The 23,594-nt window shown below is 40.5% G+C and overlaps 1 protein-coding gene and 1 long non-coding RNA gene across 2 annotated transcripts in view; one reads left to right on the top strand and one right to left on the bottom strand.

The window, feature by feature from the left end:
• LOC122669872 (polyribonucleotide nucleotidyltransferase 2, mitochondrial-like) overlaps positions 1-23,594 on the bottom strand; it is a 65,665-nt gene that overhangs the window by 21,148 nt on the left and 20,923 nt on the right. The window contains exons 7-12 of the mRNA XM_043866750.1: positions 23,275-23,412; positions 22,980-23,142; positions 19,795-19,920; positions 19,249-19,379; positions 5,646-5,865; positions 5,447-5,530 (exon numbers count right to left, since the gene is read on the bottom strand). Of these exons, the coding sequence (XP_043722685.1) occupies positions 5,447-5,530; positions 5,646-5,865; positions 19,249-19,379; positions 19,795-19,920; positions 22,980-23,142; positions 23,275-23,412 (862 nt within the window). The remainder of the gene's footprint in view (positions 1-5,446; positions 5,531-5,645; positions 5,866-19,248; positions 19,380-19,794; positions 19,921-22,979; positions 23,143-23,274; positions 23,413-23,594) is intronic.
• LOC122669873 lies at positions 6,388-13,936 on the top strand. Its single transcript, XR_006334089.1, has 3 exons — positions 6,388-6,400; positions 11,332-11,338; positions 13,763-13,936. It is a non-coding gene; the product is annotated as an uncharacterized LOC122669873 (long non-coding RNA).

Genomic DNA, 23,594 nt, shown 5'->3' with positions numbered 1-23,594 from the left:
TTGGATTCTTGATTGAGTTTATAAATACAAAGCAGCCCACAATAGTCATTCTATTCTGGACTATCATGGTTCAGAAACGGTTCCTTCTTCCATCGTCTCTTCTCTTTGCTGTGTTTATTGGTTGGTTGTCTGGTTATCTCTTGTTACAAAGTGATCTGTTCAATTGCTGGGGATCTCTAAGCGTACCAGCAGCAGCTCTTACATCTATTAGTAACCATGAAGTTGATTGTGACTGTTTTAGGCTGGCAGTGTGAGTTCTGAATTTTCTCTCTTTTGGTGAAGTTGATTGCGACTGTTTTCGGCTGGCAGTGTGAGTTCTGGATTTTCTCTCTTTTGGTGAGTATATTGGTTGATTTTTACACTTACGTCATTGATGGAAAACTATGTAATGATGCAAATACATTAACGATTTCATCTACTAAGTTGAATGCATCAAACTTTTTACCGTGAGAACAAATTGTGAAGGCTTATTAATGTAATCCTAGGTGGGGATAAAACCAACTAGAACCAGAACCAGGATCTGCTAGGGTTTAATGGGAACGGCTAGGGCAGAATTAGGTAAATAATGAAATTAGGGTTAGAGTTTGAATAGGTCTAGGGTTTGATGGATGGGTTATGGTAAGATGATGTAGGGGAACCTTCCAGTGAAGGTCCTGAGATGTTCTAATCGAGTTAGATGAGTAAACTTGAATAGATGGTAAATTAGGTTTAGGGTTTCGAGTTTTTTGAAGGGAGAATAATGTAGGAATCTAGGGGTTATAATGGGTATTGTGGGCAGGGGCTTGGATCGAGTTTCCCTAACAGTGAGAAGGAGCTTCGGTCCAAGTTTGGACTGTTTCTGTTGGTGGATTCAGGCTGGGCAGGTTTTAGGTTATGGGATTGATGTTTGGAGATGGAGGGATGTTAGGGTTTGGTTTAGAGGATTCGGATCAGAAGGGTTTGGGGATGGAGATTATATACTTACTTGTTGTTGGATGGACCCTTGAACTGATAGCAGATCTGAACAACTGAGCTATGAAACTTCAAACAATCGGCAGTAGCAAACTTGAACAGATTTGAATGCACTCGAAGGAGAGAAACAGTGAACTGGTGAAGGCTATCCCAGCCCCACCTTCACAGCCTATCTCAGGACAGTGGAATGCATCAAACAATTTTCTTCTTCATAAATCGTGGGAGGCTCTCAAGAGCTCTTACAACATATAGCCTTATGGCTGGACAGAATTCAAACTCTAACTATGACTAACAACTTAACTAGGACTCATAATTGAAATAGGAATACTAACTAGGACTTCTAACTAGGATTCAAACTTGCACTAGGAATCCTAATTAGAATTACAACTCAATAAAAACTGACTTAACAAATAACAAAATTAAAATCCTAACTCAGCCCACGATTTGTACTGCTGGTATAGGGATTCCCCTACACCTACCCGATGGCTACTCATACTGGTGTAGGGAAGAATCCCTACACCTGCGGCTGGTTTTAGACGGCCAATTTAGATTACTTATATTGGTTCAAGGGGAAAACTTCATATTCTGTCTGATACCCCTCCTAATGAGGATGACAAAATTTATCTAGAATGGATGAAATATTATTATTTACTTTAGAGTTGGCAATGGAATAGTATAACACACTGTTAGTGCCAATTTTATGTTCTATCAAACTGTTAAAGAAGTTTGGATCCTGTTTATGAGAGTTTTAGCCAAGACCAGAGTATTTCTCATGTGTATCAAATTTAAGGAGATATTTTAAACTGAAACAGGGTGACAAATCCCTTGGTGAATATTATTGAGCTTTGAAAGGCAAGTGGAAGGAACTAAATCAGTATCAGTCCTTACTTCTGATACTACAACACAGCCTTACCCCAACTAAATGGGGAGCCTACAGAGCTACATGGATTCTAGCTCTCCAGCCAGCACTGTTCGAAGTCATACAAGATACGAGACCTAAGCTATGCATGTCTTTCCTCACCACTTCACTAAGGGCCTGCCCCTGGCTCTTTTAGTTCCTTCAATCTGATCCAAATCACTCCTCCGAACTGGCGTATCCCAAGGCCTCCGTTAATGGTCATGCCACTCAAACGACTCTCTCATAGCTTATCATGTATAGGAGCTACTCCCAACTCGGCCCTAATGTCATTCCAAACTTTATCCGTCCTAGTCTTGCCACACATCCATCTCAACACCCTCATCTCCACTACACCTCGTTTATCTATATGACACTTCTTAATTGCCCAACATTCCGCGCCATACATCATAGCTGGTGAAGCCCAATAGTAATTCACTACCTTGACCCCCCTCAATTCTTATGCTAGTCACCACACCATCATACATATCTTTAATTATGTTTAAATATTTACATGGCACCCTTCTCTTCTCTAGAATGTGCTAGATTAGCTCTCTAGGGACTCTATCATAGGCTTTCTCTAGGTCAATAAAAACCACATGGAGATCCTTCTTGCCCTCTCTATACCTTTCCATCAATCTCTTAAGTAAGAATATAGCTTCCATCATGGATCTTCCTAGCATAAAGTCAAATTGGTTCTCCGACATAATAATTTCCTTTCTTTGGTGGGTATCAATAAGACAATAACCCTCTCCCATAAATTCATTGTATGACTCATTAGTTTTATGCCTCTATAGTTATTGTAGCTCTGAATATCACCTTTATTTTTGAAAATCGGAACCACAATGTTCTCCTCCATTCATTTGGCATTTTCTTTGTACTCATAATCTTGTTAAATAGCTTGGTTAGCCAGGCTAGACCATAGATTCTAAGGCTCTTCCACACTTTTATTGGGACTCCGTCTAGGCCTGGTGTCTTGCCTACTTTCATCTTTCTTAAAGCATCTTTTACCTCAGACACCGAAATTTTGTATATATATTTGTGACATGTGGTGTCACGATGAGTAATACAACTCTCTAGGGACCTATTACTCGAAAAGTCTTCATTTAGTAGGCTGCAAAAATACTCATTCCATCGCTTCTTAATGTCCTCATCCCTTATTAGTACTCTACCTCTACACTTTTAATACATCTAATATGGTCGAAATCTCAACTCATCCTTTCTCTTACTTTAGCTATCTTGTATATAGCTTTTACCCCTTCTTTGGGTTCAGATTGTTATAAAGATCATCATATTTCCTCGCCCTTACTTTCCCCCCAATCTTCTTACCTTCATTTCTGGCAAATCTATACATTTTTAGATCCTCTACCTCCTTTGTCCTTTGCCATGTCTTAAAACTAGTTTTCTTAGTCTTGATGGCTGCTTGGACCTCAACATCCCACCACCAAGTCTCTTTAGCTACATGAGTAGGGGTGTCAATGTGCCGGGCAGGGCCTAAACCCTAGCCCAACCCTAGGAGACTTAACCTAAACCTAAGCCTAGCCCGACCCTGCTAGGGCCAAGCATACCCTCAACTCAGCCTGACTCTGGCAGGGTTTTCTCAAACCCGGCCCCTGATTGACCCTGAAAATAGCCCATTGAGTTGTAGTACTAACAAAGCCCAATCACAGCCCAAGCCATAAAAAATTGAGTTTTTCTTTTTGCAAAGAAGCAGTTTCAAGACTCAAAACCATGACCAATTGGTTACAATAGACCAACCTTGACCATTGCACCAAAGCGCATCTTCTATTTCTTATATAAATATATATTATATAATACAGGGTTGAGGCCTCAACCCAGGCCCAGCCCTGCCAAGGCCATGCAAATATCAAACCTACCCTGACCCAGCCCTGTCCTGGCTCGGGGGGGGTTTGGGCAGGCTCGGGCTGGCCGGGTTTTTTTTACACCCCTATACATGAAGTTTACCTTTCGATTCCCCTAGTACCTCCTTAGTTGCCTTCATAATACAAGCTGTCATCTCGTTCCACATCGTATAAGTGTTGCCTTCAAAGTCCCATTTTCCTTGTTTGACCACTTTATCTGTAAATGAATTCAAGAAGTCTCCTTCCAAGCTCCACCATCTTATCTTAGGGTAAATAGGCTCCCCTATCTTATGATCTTGCATAATGAGGCACATAACCAGGACCACCAATCTAAGTTGAGTGATTAGGCTTTCCCCATGTATAACCTTACAGTCCTTACAAAACAATCTACCAGACCTTCTTGTTAGGAAGAAATCTATTTGGCTGGTATGATGCCCACTATTGTAGGAACAGAATTGCTTTTAGCTGATGCCACTTAGATTGAAAAAAGATAAGTAGTGAAGAGTTGTCGGGCCTCCTTGAAATAGTACAGTCAATTACCCATTCCTTTCAGCCCTTACGATCTGTAAATAATTTTTGCTTAGTAATGTAGTCCTAGATAGACAAAGGTCTACTAAGAGCTAAACGAACCAGGACCTCCCTAATCAACTGGCCATTTGGACAGAAATGGGGAATTAGGTCCATTCTGGGATCAGGTTTATGAATATGGAGATGAATCTTATATGGTATTAATAGGCAGGTTTAGGGGAAGCTAACAATGTAGGTTTGAATGATGTTTAATTGAAAATTTGAATTTCAGAAAATTAGGGTTAGGGTCTCGGGTTTTAGTAGGATTGAGGGGAATTAGGTTTTTTGATAGGAGGATGGAGCTGGGGTTGCCGTCGAGTGTAAGGAGGAGGGTGAAGGTGCTGTGGATGAAGTTTGGTTATAATTGATGGAAGGAATTGGGCTGGACAGGGTTTAGATGAAGCTAGGGTTATGGGAATCGATTATGGGGATGTAGGCTTAGGTTGGAGGATGAGAAGAAGGTAATTACAAAAATCTGTAAATTACTTACTTGAAAAAAAACTGATCTTCAAAACAGTAGCAGCTTGAAGATTGATTGAAAAATGTATCTCCCGATCTGAACAGATGCAAGGAGTGCACAAGAACCTCCCAATCTTAACAGATGCAAGGAGTCGATTGGAAATCCCCCAATCCCTTCACCTTGACGTCCTCAAAGGCCAGCTGGCTCCACTAAGGGCTGCAACACTGTTCACTTGAACAGTGTTTCTTGGTCCAAAACTGGCCCAATACTTGGGTTGGTTCAATCTGCATCCCTTAGAAAGTCAATTCAGGCAACCACCTCTTATTTGGCAGAGAAATCATTCTGATTTGCAAGTTAGGGTTTGACATCAAAGAGATTCGATCCAATTTTCAGGCTATTCAGAACACAGTTAGAAAGATATCAAATTTCTCCCTCTCTAACATAAAGAGTTTTTCAAAATCTAAATTCTGATTTTGAGTTTCTACCAGATATCCAAATTTCTGTTTCATTTGCGAGTGCAACTACTGAATACTATTCATGGTAGGACTTATTATATATGTATTCAGATTAGAATACTTGGTTCTGCCTAATTCTGCGTGCTGAGATACAGTCTACCTGACTTAAGATTCAGTTTTAGGGATCTCTAATTTCTTTAGGTCTCCAGAATTCAGGTGGAGTTATATTGAGAGCCTTTTCAAGTTCGAAGTGCACCTGTTTCTTGTTCGATTTTCCTCTTTTGAACACCTTGGGGGCCCATCAAGCGCCGAAGGGAGTCATTGCTGAACTTCAGTGTAGCTACAAAAGAATAAATATTTAAGCATATCATGATCCCACAAACTTGTTCGTTTATTCATATAGACAAATGTATGACTGATATAAGCAGAATTTGAATGAAAGAGAAGCTTTCTACCTAATCGTGGGGAATTCCTATCATCTTGAGTGCGTGGTGCATTTATCTCATGCTCCATATGGTCAAGGATTTGAAGACGACCCTTTACCACAGCATCCAAACTTTCACAGATGATGTCCAAGGGAATTCCAGCAGGTTTTATATCCAACTGAATGGCAGTTATTCCTTTTCTTGTCCCAGCAATTTTGAAGTCCATGTCGCCTAGATGATCTTCTAGACCCTATAGTGATATGCAATTAAGCATGTGGTTAATACACCCTTTGCTTGATCAAAACAGACACATACAAGTTAGCAAAGAGGAAGAATAAAAATGGCAGCCCTGTGCTCATAGGGAAGTAAAATAATGGTCCAAAACTTCTAACCACGCATAATTATGAAGTGCTTATACGGTAGGGGTTTGCAACTTAGAAACCAAATTGTTGAATGGAGTGGAACAAAATTGTTGAAGCATCAATTTTAAGAAGTTCCTACATTTTGGATCATCTCCAGAGTGTCTTACATCCATGGTATACAGCATCAGTCTGTATCGCATCAGTCAATATGTATCAGTATCGGTCAGTACCGATACAATACATACTGATGCGTATCTCTTTTTTTAGAAAGTAGTGTGTCTTGATTGGTATCGTATTGTATTGGCCAATATGGCCCGATACAATATGGAACAATACATACCGATACTTACGATACGTACGTTTTTAAAGGGTTCTATGAGAGTATCAATACATATTGATATGTATCGGACGATAAAGGTTTCTGTGACAGTATCTATACGTATCGGTATGTATCGATAGACACGGCTCGATACATACCGATAGAACTCGATACATACCGATATGGTCGATACCAACTGATACACGTTGATACAGCTATTAAAGGCCCATGTGACTATCAAACTATGATTTTGTTTTTGAGATCAGAAATTGAAGAAGATTTCACAGAAAAAGGTAGGTTTCAAAAAAAAAGAGGGAAAATATCATCCCCCTCCCCTCTAAGTATCCATAATATCAACCCAATCCCTAAGTTTTGAATAATGATAATGGCCTCCCCTACTTTCCCAAGTTTCTATCAACCGTACCCTAACCGTTAAAAAATGCCATTAAGTGATGATGTGGCATGTACAAAATTTCTAAAAACCTAAAATACCCTTAACCCAACCCTAACCTAACCTAACCTAACAGTCTCTCTCCTCTCTCACTCCTCCCCATCCCTCGTTTCTCTTTCTTTCTTCTCCAGCGAACATCACCATCGTCACACCTGCAACTCGTCTTCTCCAGAGAAACCAGTGAAAGAATCATAGAAATGAAGAGTTGCAGAGGAATTTCTACTTTGAATGCCTAAAATCATCAGGAAATGTCCCTACAGTAATGGCCATAGACCCATCCGACACTGATACAAGATGATTTCTTTAGGAAAATTAGAGGCCTACCTACGTATCTAAATCAGGAGAGACAATGGATCCGAGGAAATCGAGCTGGAAAAGAGTTTGCCAGAAGCTGAAGTCAGCTTCTATTGAATAAAAAGAACAAGACCGCAATTCTGTAGAGTGAACAGCAACCTTTGAAGTGAGAAAGGAATATCTGCCAAAATCTATCCTCCTTTTCTTTCGAATCTCTGTTGTTTCGTTGGTGGGTTCTCCTCTCGAATTCTCTGTTATTCTCCTCCCTGTTTAGGTTTTTGGTTGAATCTTTCATGCCAATCTGCAAGAACAAATGTTCTCCCTCGATCTGAAAACGTGAAACCATGGCTCAAATAGCGCGGGTAAAAGTTCATCTCTTGATGTTTTCTGCTGCTTTTCTCTGTATTTTAGCGGAAATTGAGTTTGGCTCAAGCTCTAGGATCGAATTGGACAACAGTACATGATTTCTTCCAAGAGAACTTCTGACTGATGGAATCGTAATAGAGAAACCCGCCGATCGAGAACTCAAGCTCCCTTGCGGCTGGAAAATCTTGGATGGTTGCAGAAAAGAACAGATTGAAGCGGATTCGAGTATCTCTTGGGAAAACCAAAACAAGCCTAATTCACAAACCAGGTATGTCAATGTAAGGAAGGAACAAACAATTAGCTTACCTCTGTCATCTCAACCAGAAGCCAGAAATTGGAGTTAGGATCTGTTGTAATTGCTGGAAATTTGACGATTTGGAGTGAGAACCGCACTTTCGAGCTCGGTTTTTTCAGCACGAATGACGAATCCAATTGGTACATCGGCATCTGGGACGCTTCCATACCCATTCAAACCTAAGTTTGGGTCGCAAACCGAAAATATCCTATCAAAAACCTCACCTCCTCAGTAATGCGATTTACCGAAGACAGCAAGCTTGTGATAACGAATTCCGACGATCGTAACGTCTAGCGGACGGAAAATGCAGAAGAAGCAGTGAGTGTGCAGCTCCAAGAATCTGGAAACCTTGTCCTTCTGTCGCGCAGAGGGTCGATCGTCCAGCAAAGCTTCGACTTTCCGGCCGACACATGGCTGCCAGGTATGAACATTACTAGCAATACCTCTGTTGAGTGCTGGAAAAGCGAGTCTGATCAGTCCCCTGGTAATTACTCTCTCTGTCTAAAACCTCCACAGTATGGCAAGTTCGAACTCCTTTTCAATAGCAATAAGACCTACTAGTCTACCGGTACATGGACCAGCAATTCCTTCACTAACGTCCCTGAGATGACTGTGTACATCTACTCCTTCCATTTCTTCTATCCTTTCACGGCTGTAGCATCTTTCATGTACACCGTTATCTCTCAGGACAACAGTTCACGGCCATCGCTAACTCGATTCTTCATTGATTCCTCCGGTCTGAAGCAGTTCACCTGGTCGACGCAGATGGAAAGTTGGAATATGTTCTAGTGTCGGCCTGAGAATTGGTGCAATGTTTATGGACTGTGTGGGAACTTAGGGTTTTGCAGCAGCCATACTCAAAGGCCGTGCAAATGCCTTGCTGGATTCACACCTAGCGATTAACGTGCGTGGAACTCCGGGGATTTTTCTGGAGGTTGCCGTCACGAGGATAACTACTTGTGCGATGAGAGTAATGAATTTGAACAACACCTGCAACTCTTCATTTCTGTGATTCTTTCACCGGTTTCGCCGGAGAAGAAGAATTGCAGGTGTGACGATGGTGGTGATCGCCAGAGAAGAAAGAAAGAGAAGCGAGGGATGGGGAGGAGTGAGAGGAGAGAGAATGTTAGGTTAGATTAGGTTAGGTTGGGGTTGGGTTGGGTTGGGTTAAGGGTATTTTAGGGTTTTAGAAATTTTGTACATGCCACATCATCATTTAATGTCGTTTTTTAATGGTTATGGTACGGTTGATAGAATCTTGGGAAAGTAGGGGAGGGCATTATCATTATTCAAAACTTGGGGATTGGGTTGATATGATGGATACTTGATCTTTGCGTTTAAACCATGGTTTTTAATCCCTTTTTTTTGTTATAAATTGATAGATTAAGGTAAAACTAAGTTAGTTGATGCATCAAACTTGATCATTTGCAAGGATTTGTACTAAAATCACTGAAAGTCTCTTGTCTCATTATACGTTGTTCTCCATTTTAGTGTTCATGCATGATACATGTTATATATTGCTTATTTATATTGTTTTTTGCTCCAAAAGTGTATTTCCATGCGTATCTTGACTATTTCCATACGTATCTATAGTGTACGATACGTTTCTCCGATATGATACGATACGTCTCTTAAAATCAACCTTCCATAAGATACACGATACCCGATACTTTAAACCTGGTTTACACCTGTATGAAAACTAAACATATATCGATAGTAATTTTCTAGAAATTTGCATGATAGCCGTAAGAAACAAAATGACTATGGTACTAACACAAAAAAAGATTTGGTGATGTAGGGGGATACCTAGAAACTAGGGCTCCTACATGGGTTGCTATTTAGGATAACTAATGGGTTACAACTCATAGGACAGCAGGCAACAGAAATGGGTAGCAGCAGCATATACAGACTCATATGCATTAATAAAACATTAAAAAGTCTATGCAATAATGAACAATACATAATAGAACTCATAGCATCATTTCCACAAACATTTGATAGGCAAAATGGGGAAGGGGAAACAAAACATAAATTACCAAATCCAGTGCAGAGACCTTTCAATACTCTAAAAAGAATTCATGTTGTACTAGTCCTAGGCATGCATTCCAATAGAGAATAAGACATAAGGAAGTATGAAGAAGATGCACCAAAACTAACAGCAGTATAAGTGCATATCAGGTCAGAAAATAAAAGGGTTCCAAATTCTTAATTAGTAAATATGACAAGGAGAGGAAGGGCAGTGATGAGCATGCATTCGGGTAAGGGAGAATGGGGTAGAGCAGATAATGTAACAAACAGAAAAGAAAGAAGAACAAGGCAGGTTCGATTGGGGGGGGGGGGGGAAAGAAAGAGGGAATGGGAAAGAAGGGAAACAAATAACTTAACCACTTACCTGTTGTGCTGTTGTAACAGAGAAGGAGAGAAGAAGAAGAAGAAAATCCATTTGGGGTATTGAGGGGAGAAGATGCTCCACGCAAGAGAGGAGAAGGAGACCCAAGAGCCAATAGCTTCTTTCATTTCATTTCTTAACATTCAACAACTTCTGGCCGAATGGCCTGTACATAGCTTAAGTAAAGAAAAACAAAACAATAAAAAATTATTGATCTCCCCCTTGGGAAGACCAACAAATAGGGAAGCACACCAGCTGAGCTGTTCCCTAAGGGAGCACAAGTTCCAAGAAATCCTCTAGTCAACTAAAGGGGCTGATCCAAGTGGGCCTGGGCCTAGACCAAAATTACAAATGGAACCAAAACATAACCAAACTGAACCCAAAAAAACTGAACCAAACCGAACCAAACTGAACCAGACTTAACCAAAATTACATATACCCAAATCACAATAAAAGATTAAAATTACTTAGGCCAGCAAAAGTACTCCAGATCAGCACCACAATCCATTTCGAAAGAAATCTCCGTCCAACCAAAGTGAGCCTGATCCAAGCTGAAGATGTCTGCGCAGTCTTCGTTGGTAAACTCTGCGAAAGTCTTTAGGAATGGGACTGATGTCCCCATCAATTCTCCCGGGCTTTGAAGAGTTCACCTCCGGTGAATAAAGACTCAAGTAGCGCTCAAGCATGTCGAGGTCGAGCTCTCGAAACTCCTCGATAGGAATCCAAGTGCAATCAATCTCCGGGCGATTACGCCACTTAACTAAGAACTCTCGGGTTCCTCCGTCACATGAAGAAACAATCCTTTCATCAAGGATATCCTCAACTTTTTCTGTTCCTTTAACAGTTTCAGGCACAGGAGGCAAAGGGGTGGGTGGAAGTGGAGGGGCAGGGACTGAAGTGTCATCAACAATGAATGGAAAGTCCTCAAGGTCATCGGGGTAGAAAGGAGCATCAGTAGGGGTGTTGTGGTAAGGGGCAAGATCTTCAACATTGAAGATGTTACTGATTCCCATATCAGAAGGTAATTCCAAGACATAAGCATTAGCACTTACCCTTTTGAGAATTTCGAATAGACCTGCACTACTAGCATGCAATTTGCTCGCTTTTCCTTTGGAGAATCTTTATGGCTTGATTCTCACCATCACCATATCACCTTCCTCAAATGTCTGTAGTCGTCGACGCACATCAGCCCTGGACTTGTATTGGTCATTACTCAACGCAATTCGCTGCCTTATACCAGCATGTAAGTCATGAATATGTTGTGCAAAAGACTCGGCTGACGGGGAGGTTCTAGAGCTAGACATGGCTGGGATAAGGTCAATGGGTGCCCTGGGTTGGTAACCTAGACAGACCTTAAAAGGAGACATACCAGTAGTCCTATTCTTAGAGCTATTGAAAGCAAACTCTGCTTGGGTGAGGATTCTGTCCCAACTCTTAAGATACTCTCCAACCAAACAACGTAACAAATTTCCGAGACTCCGATTGATGACTTCAGTTTGACCATCAGTCTGGGGATGGAACACAGTGGAGAAACGGAGTTTAGTACCCATCATCCGCCATAAGGTTCACCAAAAGTGGCTTGTAAATTTGACATCCCTATCAGACACTATGGTTAAAGGCAGACCATGATACTTGACAACCTCATTGAAAAAAAGTTTGGCCACATTGGATCATAGTTCAAAATCTTGCGAAATCTCAATCGAGATTTCGGATATTTCGAGCTGCTCGAAACGAAATGCTACTTCGAATCGAAAAAATACAATATCTCGAGCGAAATTCTCGAAATTTCGTGATATCTTGAAAATCTCGCGAGATTTCAAATTTTTCGTCAAACCCCTTTATATAAAAGACCACATTTCGTCAGTCTCGGTCGAAACGAGACTTCAAAACAACTCTGGTTTTTTGGTTTTTGCTCATTTCTTCTCCATTCTTCCACTTCCCATTTGAATCCTTGCCGCATCTACGCCGGAACCACTTGGAGAACACAAGATTCAAACTTCTTAGCACATCTGTGAAGCCTTTCCACTATTCCAGGTAAACCCATAATCTCAAAATTGGTTTTTTTTAGGGAAATGCATGATCAATAAGTTTGTTTGTGATTAAATAAATATTTGTTAGACACCGGAAGCCGATCTACAACTTCACAGTGTCGAAAACACCATTTTGGGTGACTATTTTTCCAAAACACCATTTTGGGTGACTATTTTTGCAATTTGAACATTTAAATGTGTTTATATAGCCTAAAATAGGGTTTCCATGAAGTTTCAGGCCTTAACTTGGCCTAAAACCCACCGAAATGACCTACCGAAACATACCAGAAAAATACAATATTTCGGATATTTCGGTCAGCCCGAAATACCAAAACGAAACGAGTTCTTGAACAATGCATCGGATGCATCAGCAGTTTTTGAACATGGGATGAAATGTGTCATTTTTGAAAACCTATCCACAACCACAAAGATAGAGTCATGTCCCTTTGAAGTTTTGGGAAGACCAAGCACAAAGTCCATGCTAAGGTCTTGCCATGGAGCATGTGGCACAGGAAGGTGAGTGTACAAGCCAGTGTTCTTCTTTTGTTGCTTGGCAGACTAGCATGTGTGACACTGACTCACAATTCGAGAAACATCCCTTTTCAAACCGGGCCAAAAGAACCTATCTTCAGCAAGAGTGATGGTCTTGTCTCGACCAAAATGTCCAACGAATCCTCCAGCGTGCAATTCCCAAATCAGATAATCCCGAAGTGATCTCCTGAGAATGCATAGTTTGTCACTTTTAAACAGAAACCCATCCTTTAGCAGGAAATCCAAACGAGCAATAGGAGGATCTTGATTCACTGAAGTGAAAATCTCACTAAAATCAGGACAAGTGGAATATTGGTCCTTGACTCGCTCAAACCCTACTACCTCAATGCTCATTGTTTGGAGCAAAACATTAGTTCGGTGCCTAGCACTCATGTGCTTGAACAAGATATTGACTCGACTCAACGCATCTGCGACATTGTTCTCAACACCAGGTTTATGCTTGAGTACAAAGGTGTACTCTTGAAGAAATTCGACCCACTTAGCGTGCCTTTGATTGAGCTTTTTCTGGGCACTTAAGTATTTCAAGGCCTGGTGATCTGAAAACAACACGAACTCTTGCAGTAACAGATAATGTCTTCAATAGCGCAGGGATTGCACAACCGCATAGAATTCTTTGTCATATGTAGAATAGCGTTGCCTGGCCTCATTTAGCTTTTCACTGAAATAAGCAACTGGGTGCCCTTCTTGTCCTAAGACACCACCTATTCCGACACCAGAAGCGTCACAATTGACTTCAAAAACTTTGGAGAAATCTGGGAGACGTAAGACTGGTGCTTCCGTCATCAATTTCTTTATCTCCATAAAGGCCTTGGCAGCGTTTTTAGTCCATTGGAACTCCTTCCTTTTCATGCAATCTGTGACAAGAGACATGATGGAACTAAAACGATAAATGAACCTTCTATAGAAGGTGGCTAGGCCGTGAAAGCTTTGTACCTTGTGAACATTGGTAGGCTCGGGCCATTCAACAATTGCTCTGATTTTCTCAGGATCAGCAACTACTCCTTGAGCTGACACAACAAATCCTAAGAAAATAACTTGATTACTCATGAAGGTGCATTTCTTGAGATTGACATAAAGTTTAGCCTTCAGTAGCACCCTAAAAGCTTGTTGTAATTGATCCAAGTGGGAAGACATGGTATTACTATAGATGAGGATGTCATCAAAGTAAACCACTAAGAACTTGCCAATGAATGGTTGAAGCACTTGATTCATAATCCTCATGAAAGTGCTCGGTGCATTGGATAAGCCAAAGGGCATAACTAACCATTCAAAAAGTCCATCCTTCGTCTTGAAGGCTGTCTTCCACTCATCCCCGGGTCTAATCCGAATTTGGTGGTACCCGCTCTTAAGGTCAATTTTTTAAAAGATGGACGACCCCGCCATCATATCCAACATGTCATCAAGTCTAGGTATTGGAAACCTATACTTGACAGTGATCTTATTGATGGCTCTACTGTCAATGCACATTCTCCAAGTGCCATCCTTCTTGGGTGTGAGTAAAGCAGGTACTGCACACGGACTTAGACTATCCTTTATGAATCCCTTTTGAAGAAGCTCATCCACTTGTCGTTTGAGCTCGAGATGTTCTTTAGGGTTCATACGATAGTGGGGCAGATTTGGCAAAGATGAACCAGGAACTAGATCGATTGTGTGTTGGATTTCACACATTGGTGGTAACTCATCTGGTAACTCCTTAGGGAATAGTTGTTCAAATTCCTTCAACAAGGGTTGCATTTCTCTAGGAACCTTAGTAAATTTGCTTGACGATTCAGCTTTACTTGGTTTGGGAACTAGAGCGTAGATAACCCCCAACTCTTTACACTCACTCTCAAACTGCTGTTGATTTAGAATGTTGAGTGTTTTCTTTGGAGCTTGTTTGGAGGTACTACCCTTGTGTTCGGGGACCTTTACTTCCTTGGGTGCACTAGGTGTCAGTCGAATCTTTTTCCCTTTAAATTCACAGACACAGGTGTTAGACTTCCCATAGTTTGTGACATCTCGGTCATACAACCAAGGTCTCCCTAAAATGATGTGGGCAACGTCCATCTCTAGGACATCGCACCAAACTCTCTCCTCATAGCCCGCAAAATGCAAAGGGACTAAACACCTAAGAGTGACAGGAATAGTAGATTGATCTACCCAAGCGACTCTGTATGGCTTTAGATGGGCTTGAGGTTTGAGTCCCATTCTAGCCACAGCACTTTGAGAAACCACATTCATGTAACTTCCACTGTCAATTGCGACACGGCAATTCTTACCCTGATGACAGGTGTAAGTGATGAAAATATTGGTTCGTCGTCAATCATCGTCACTTTTGGGTTGCGAGACCATGCATCGAACAACACCTAATCGAGAGGTATTGCTCTCCTCTTGTTCTTCATCAGAAATGATCTCATTTGGATTGTGATCCTCAAACTCATCATCCTGACTCTCATCTTGGTTTTCACCCTGGTCTTCCTCTTCAAGATTCTGGTTCCCAACGTAAAGATTCCTGTTGGGGCAGTCTCTGACATAATGGCCAAATCCTTGACACTTAAAACATTGTTGTTGACCATTCTTTTTGGGTGCTGCACCCAAAATGCCCTTATCCTTATTGTTCTCAAACTGACGAGGAGGGTTACCAGTTGTCTTAGAGAAACTTGAAGAACCTTGAAAAGGCTTTTTGGCATTTGAATCTCCACTTTGGAAATTCTTCTTTTGAGGAAAGGTCCTCATGGATGACTCAAGTTCCAAGGCAACTCTAAAAGCCTGATGGACATCTCGAACCATGTGTGGTGCCATGCGTGTTTGAATGCCTGAATTGAGTCCACTAAGGAACCTAGAAAGGGTCTGTTCAGTATCTTCACAAGTACGGCTCCTGATTTTCAGTTCATTGAACTTGCTCATGTACTCAGTTACAGACAACTTTCCTTGCCTATGGGTGTTCATCTCATGTAGAAGTTGAAGCCTATAGGTCATAGGCAGAAACTCCCTTTTGAGTCTCTCTTGCATTTCCACCCATGTGGACACAGGCTCAATTCCTAAGTTCTGCTCTTGGTATTCTAGTTCTGTCCAGAAATCTTGGGCCGCTCCTGTGAGCTTGATTTTGGCAAATCGGAAGCGAAACCTCCTCGGACATTTCATAGAAATCAAAATATCTGTCCATTTGCCTAATCCAATCCAACAAGACTTTGGCGTCAATTTGCCCATCAAAGGAGGGGGCTTCAACCTTGACCATTCTCCTAATGTCAAATTCTCGGTCTTGGGGTTCATAGAATTCCTCAACCCGATGCGGATGATAATTCCTTTGAAAATGATGCCCTTGAGGTCCTCGACCTCTTCCTCTACCTCGACCACGCCCATTGCCTAGGAAGTTATCCCCATACTTATCATGATCATCAATGTTACGATCATGCTCTTCAAGTTCTTGTTGGGTAACTTCTTGTCTAGGTCTGTTACCTTGAACAGTGTGGTCTTGTCGCATGGATGTTTCCACGACATTAAGTCGGCCTGAAATTTCTTGGATAGCTCTTAAGGTTTCTTCATTCTGTTTGAAGATCCTTTCTAATTGTTTAGGTGTAATGGTAGAGCTATTGGAGCCTGGCATGTTTTGGTATGTTCTACCACTCCTGGTGGACTTACAAGGGATCAAACACTTAGATTAGGACAGTCAACAACCTAGGAAAGGAATGGCTGTACTCAAGGTTGTCCACATTGAGGCTGGAACCGAAAGGATAGAACTATGGCAAGGTGTGGGACAGATTGCCCAAACGTAACAGCAACCTAAGATAGCTGAAACACAAGCTCTGATACCATGTTGATGTAGGGGGATACCTAGAAACTAGGGCTCCTACATGGGCTGTTATTTAGGATAACTAATGGGTTACAACTCATAGGACAGCAGGCAACAGAAATGGGTAGCAGCAGCATATACAGACTCATATGCATTAATAAAACATTGAAAAGTCCCCTATGCAATAATGAACAATACAGAATAGAACTCATAGCATCATTTCCACAAACATTTGATAGGCAAAATGGGGAAGGGGAAACAATACATAAATTACCAAATCAAGTGCAGAGACCTTTCAATACTCTAAAAAGAATTCATGCTGTACTAGTCCTAGGCATGCATTCCAATAGAGAATAAGACATAAGGAAATATGAAGAAGATGCACCAAAACTAACAACAGTATAAGTGCATATCAGGTTAGAAAATAAAAGGGTTCCAGATTCTTAATTAGTAAATATGACAAGAAGGGGAAGGGTAGTGATGAGCATGCATTCGGGTAGGGGGGAATGGGGTAGAGCAGATAATGTAACAAACAGAAAAGAAAGAAGAACAAGGCAGGTTCGATTGGGGGGGGAAAGAAAGAGGGAATGGGGAAGAAGGGAAACAAATAACTTAACCACTTACCTGCTGTGCTGCTGTAACAGAGAAGTAGAGAAGAAGAAGAAAATCCATTTGGGGTAATGAGGGGAGAAGATGCTCCACGCAAGAGAGGAGAAGGAGACCCAAGAGCCAATAGCTTCTTTCATTTCATTTCTTAACATTCAACAACTTCTGGCCGAATGGCCTGTACATAGCTTAAAGAAAAACAAAACAATAGAAAATTATTGATCTCCCCCTTGGGAAGAGCAACACATAGGGAAGCACACCAGCTGAGCTGTTTCCTAAGGGAGCACAAGTTCCAAGAAGTCCTCTAGTCAACTAAAGGGGCTGATCCAAGTGGGCCTGGGCCTAGACCGGAATTACAAATGGAACCAAAACTGAACCAAACCGAACCAAACTGAACCAAAATTACATATGACCCAAATCACAATAAAAGATTAAAATTACTTAGGCCAGCATAAGTACTCCAGATCAGCACCACAATCCATTTCGAAAGAAATCTCCGTCCAACCAAAATGAGCCTGATCCAAGCTGAAGATGTCTGCACAGTCTTCGTTGGTAAACTCTTCGAAAGTCTTTAGGAATGGGACTGATGTCCCCATCATTTGGTCATTTATGAAAAATTATAGAATTTTGTCTCTTATTATTTTCTTTTTGAAATTTAAAGAAGCAATGACAATGCAAGAAAATCGAACTCTTCCTAGATGGATTCTATTGACAGTTGTACAATAGAAGAGAAAGAAGACAATCAGTGAGATTACTCTTTGGTTCTACAATATTTAAAGAGAAGTATCATTGAATTAGCCAAAGCCATTTGGTTGGGAAAAGGCTTGGTTGAGTTGAGAGAAGCATCATTGAATACTAAAGGTCAGGGGAAGGAAGGAATGATTGTGTGTGTGTGTGGTGTGTGCAGGTTCGTGTGACATCCACATTATGCAGACCAGACACTTTAGGTTTGGGTAAGAGAACTTTCAACATGGATCAGACTATAAAGACTATATGGTTCCTTCTATTTTGGAGAACACGTTCAACAAGGGGTCACTCTTGGACTGCTGAACAACACTCAAAATCCCAGAGTGGCACCAATTGAGATGATTCTGGGAACTATAGCATGAAAATTCTCAGAAGAATATCAAGGTTTAATACGAAGTTAAAATTATGACCATGATTTGATGCAGTTGCCTTAGCCTGGCTGGACCAGGATGACCCACTTTGGAAGCCCAAACCAAGGACTGGTCCTAAACCGGTTTTCTGGTCTGGCAAGGGCTGGTAGTTTAGTTAGGATGCAATATTTGTTTTATTTCTTGAGTAGATTACGTAAGAGCTTATTAGGTAGTTTCCTTTTCTTAGATATGGTCAATTTTAGTAGTTTCCATTTTGGGTTGTTTCTATTTTAGTTAGGTTTCTATTCCTATGCAAGGCTATTCTCTATTTATTCATTGTAATCGTAGGACAGCAATAGACTTGAAAATTTGATTAATGAGAAGATTTATTCGTGAAGCTCTGTGAGAGTGTGTGTGTGAACGTGAGTTCCCTCTTCCCTTCCCTCCTTTCTTCTAATTCTTCTACTTTCTTCTAATTCTTCTACTGTTCCCTCTGTGAAGCCCACCATAGCAGACCACCCTCCCTGGTTCTGCATTACGATTTTTAGGGAAAAGAACTAGGAGCATTAAGGAGCATATAGGAATAGGAGAATCTAACATTAAATGAAATATGAAATGGGGGAATGGTGTACAAATGGCAGTGTTTTTGGCTACAAGTCATAAACTAAGCAGATTGATGGGCATGTAGATTTAACTATCACTTAAGGCCTCAATTGAGGTTTACAAAGCTTAAGGGTTTAGTATGATTTGGATACAGCACCAAACCAGCAATTAAGTAATCAAATGATATCTCATGGATTTTGGATATATCCAGGTATTATTTTGGGAAAACGGCACAAAGAGGTTTGCCATTTATTAAAAGAACCATAGCACAAACCGATAGTGGGCGAGCCTTGGCACCACGGTTAAGTTCTGCTATTGCAACCCCTGTTGGTTGCGGGTTCAAAACTTGGAAACAGCCTCTCCTGCGAAGTAGGGGGTAAGACTGCATACATTTGCCCCTGCCAGACCCTACAGTAACGGGACCTCGGGCACTGCAATGTTCTTTTTTTATATCACAAACTGACCTAGTCACAAAATTGGCATACTAGAAATCTTACCAAAATATCTGTCAATATCCGATAATCCTTAATCATTCCAGTTGATGGGTCAACATCACCAACAAGACCCACTGAAACACCTGCTACATGTTCTCTTACTGGAATACCAGCATCCATCAAAGCCATACTTCCTACAAGAAACATAACAAAGAATTCTAAGCTGAACTTTGCTACCTTATACATCAATTACAGAAATGAAAAACCATTGAAGCATGATAAGAAATGAAGCCACAGAGAAACAAGCAGGAACACCCAAAAAATAGGAAGATTGCAGATTCAATGGCTTCTAGAGTCAACTATTGTTAGTCATAGCCACTAGATATTTTCTCAACATACAGTGTTCTTGCTACTATAAATTCTGCGCCCCAACAGGAGTTCAAACACTTCAGTACAATGGTTTCAGTCAATGAAAAGAGAAATCATAATAAGGCTCCTAGAATTCTTAGAGCTCCTACACCAAAAACTTGGGAAGTTTTTCATATAGGCCAAAAGGAAGCATTTACATCTGATGGGAGCTAGCTGTTACAAAGTACCAAACAAGGATACCTCCACAGACAGTCGCCATTGAAGTTGAGCCATCAGAAGCCATGACTTCTGAATTGACACGGACAGTATATGGGAAATCATCCTCAGGAGGCAACACAGCAAGCAAAGCTTTCTCCGCAAGTGTTCCTAAACAACAGCATAGGAAAAAAAACAATGCAATAAGAGTCAAAATTCTAAAGAGAATTCCTGAAAAGCATAATGAGAATAATGAACCACATACAAGTTGCATTCCACTAATAGCACCCAAAGCATAAAACATAAATCAGAAACTACCCAGAACAATTAATCCAGCATTTAATTAAGCATATAGCATCCAGCACAGGGTAGGAATTGAATATCGAATTTAAACATTCCATGCTCATTTCCCTACTTCGTAGCTCAGTCGGACACGAACCGAAAAACAGACTCCAAGTGGTAGCAAATAGAGGTGCACTCCACCACTGTAACTTCTCAATAAAAAATAATAATAAATTCCAAATGTTGAGGCCAGCAACAAGCCAAACAACTGGGCACAAGAAACAATTCAATAGAACAGTATTGGACAAGGTGTAGCCTAGGAAACCAGCTAGGTGTTTTGGAATAGTCCCCAACTAGGTCATAACTCATTGTATATTGAGAAAATGCAATGATATTTTTTAATTCATTTGGCAACACATACATCTGACATTATTTATTTAACTATTTATATATAAATCAGTTATTATAATTAATATATATATTAATTATGAGATGATTGTGCCTATGGATTTATGATATTAACCTATGAATTTATGAGATGGGACACTATGTAGACCGTAGGTGGTCTAGGAATTGGAAGATTGTGGGACATCAATCAAGCCCTCTTATGCAAATTAGCTTGGAAAATCAAGCATGGTGATTCTCTTCTTCTTCTATCTGGCCAGGATTAAAAAGAGTGGGATTTTATCTCTTCTAAAGAGAGATGGAATATTGGAAGGGGGAATAATATAAATTTTTTGAATGACATCTGGTTAGATAATCAGTCCATTGCTGAAACTTCAGAGCTCCAGCCTTCTCTTTTCAAGGACTCGATGATCAAAGTCTTTGACTTCATCTTGAAAAATCAATGGTCTTTCCCAAGAGTTTTATCAGTTTTCTTAAATAATATTTTTGACAAGGCTAGCACTATTAGTCTTCCACCTATGGAGATTGAAGATAAATGCATCTGGAGCCCCGTTACTTATGGTATTTTTACCATCCACTCAGCATGGAATAAAATTAGACGACATAATCCTAAAATTCCATGGTACTTGTTGATTTGGAATTCCAATCTTCTGCCAAAATTTTCAATTTTTGTCTGGCAGTTTGTCTATGGTAAGCTGCAAACTGATCATGCTTTATCTTCTATTGGCTTCAATATGCCTTCCAAATGTGATTAATGCAAATCTCATTCGAAATCCCTTCAACATTTTTTTCTGGAATGCAATTTTTCAAAGAAGATATGGTCTTGTTTCCTTGATTGTTTTCAGCAACATATGGGTGAAACAACCTCTATTCAAGATCTCATCCAATGGTTGATTCGGAAATCTTGTATTATTTCCTTTCAAGGTGCGAGGAAGGCTGGATTCGTAATAATTTTATACAACATTGGCTGGAAAGGAACTTTAGAAGACATGGAGGCAAAAGGAGAACTCCTATATTAATTTTCAAAAAGATCTTACAAGACCTTGAGGACATCAGCAGCAAAATAAAAGGGTGGGTCTCTTCTGTTAATGATCTTATATGCATCTCCAAATTGGGGCTGCCGATCAAGTCTAAACCTCCGATCGAATTGTTGAAACTCACTGGTGTAAGCCTGCGTACACATGTATCAAACTTAATATTGATGGTTCATCTCTGGGTAACCTGGGAAGAGCTGGCGCAAGAGGGGTCTTTAAGGACTCCCAAGGAAATATTATCCATGCATTCAAACAATTTCTTGGGATCAAAATGAATTTTGCAGCAGAATTTTTTGTTTTTATGAGAGGGCGTCACTTCATCAACGAGATGGAATTCACTGACGTATGGATTGAATGTGACTCAACCTCCATTGTTCTTCTTGTATATGCTAGCTAGGTTGTACTACTACAAAGACCTAGACTAGATGTGGTTTCATTGTAGGGCATTGTTATAAGCCCGATTCTATATTTAGGTAACCAGTGGGTTCTGGGTACCATTGGGGGTAACACCCTTGCTCCTGTATTCATCAGGGGTTGAAGCAGGCAAGGTGTCCTGAGTCATAATTGTGACTGAAAAACCATTGGGGTAGCTTGCCCTAGTCGTTGATTATCAAGGGTTGAAGCAGGTGTAGGACTTGGACTGTTGACTGCAGTTGAAGCCCAGTAGTGAGTAAATACTAAGCCCAAGTTTGGGCATTACTTCGTGCACCTAGGCAACTTGCCGAAGCACGTACATCTTGTGTTGTGGATGCCCATTATTATTTGTGTATGCATATTGGATATTGGAGTGCTCTGTTGCAGGATGGGTGTACACACTTGGTAGATCCTTTGACAGTTAAGCTGGGGTGTGTACACGACTGTGTGTGATTTTATGTGTCAACAGTGAGGGTCTCCAACAATTTCAGTGGTTGTGTGCCTGAGTATCTTTTGGGAGGACTGTGAGGGTAACATGTGGTAAGTGTTGTAGACATCAACAAGTGAGCTAATAGGAAAACCTGTTGAGGGGAAAAGTTTTTGAGCACATTGATTCAACCCCTCCCCCTCAGTGTCAACCTGGGAACAACAAAATCTACAGTAAATCAAGCATTCAGAATTCCTAACATGTTTGGAAAAACAGCTTTAACCATCAGACCACTGCCGATGTAATAAAATGATATCTGAAGAATCTTACCTGTCAGGTCCGGTGCTTCCCAAATGGTTCGTTTTTTACTAATATTTATTTGGTACAGTAACCAGTAAGAACTCTAGAAAAAAGCTAAAAAACATGTAAAGGAAAGTGGAATATATAAACAGCTCAACATGTTTCATAGGAGGATATAGTAATGAATCAAACTACCTATGCAGCAGTGGTGTAGTAAATGCTTATAATACAAAATATTACATCCATTTGAAAATTGATACTCTCATCATAGTATCACCTAGGATGGTGGCCCCGCTAGGTTGATTCAAATTTATCGTTCATTTCAAACAGTTATAATAAATCACACATTATCATAAAAGGAAACTTACCATGTCCAACTTCACGCCTATTCAAACCACCACGTTTACCAACTTCATTAATTGAGAATGGTGGAAAACTATAGTGAAGCATAAAGCGCTTTGTGGATGGACCAACCAGAGAATCCAATCGCTGAGCATCTCCAGGTGACCCCAGTGTCACAGTGCATAGAACCTGCAATTGTAATTCTAAGAACTTTAGTTTGGCAGAAGGAATTTAAATTGCCTGTCAAAACAAGCATCATACTGAATGAGCTTTCCATCTAGACGCCTAGGCGACGCCTTGACAACTATGGTTTGTACTGACCTGGGTATCTCCACGAGAAAAAACCGATGATCCATGCAATATTGGTAAATTACCAGATTCACAGTATAAAGGCCTAACTTCATCTAAACGTCTACCATCAACTCTGATTCCTTTCTCAATTATCCTTCTACGAACAATCTAAAAAAAATTAAAAAGCAAATGTTAATGCAAATGCATGAATTTTAATTCCTTGAGCTTTTTAACAATAAATATGACTTTAAACACGGAGAATGGCAAAAACAGGATTCATGTAGCTGACCACACTTAACTGGAAGAAGGCTTAGTTGAATTGAATTGAGTTGAGTTGGATTAAGTTGAGT

The sequence above is a fragment of the Telopea speciosissima genome, chromosome 7 (assembly GCF_018873765.1).
Source record: "Telopea speciosissima isolate NSW1024214 ecotype Mountain lineage chromosome 7, Tspe_v1, whole genome shotgun sequence".
NCBI classification, from domain to species: domain Eukaryota; kingdom Viridiplantae; phylum Streptophyta; class Magnoliopsida; order Proteales; family Proteaceae; genus Telopea; species Telopea speciosissima.
The sequence above is the reverse complement of the archived record's forward strand: the minus strand, read 5'-3'. Positions and strand labels throughout refer to the sequence as shown.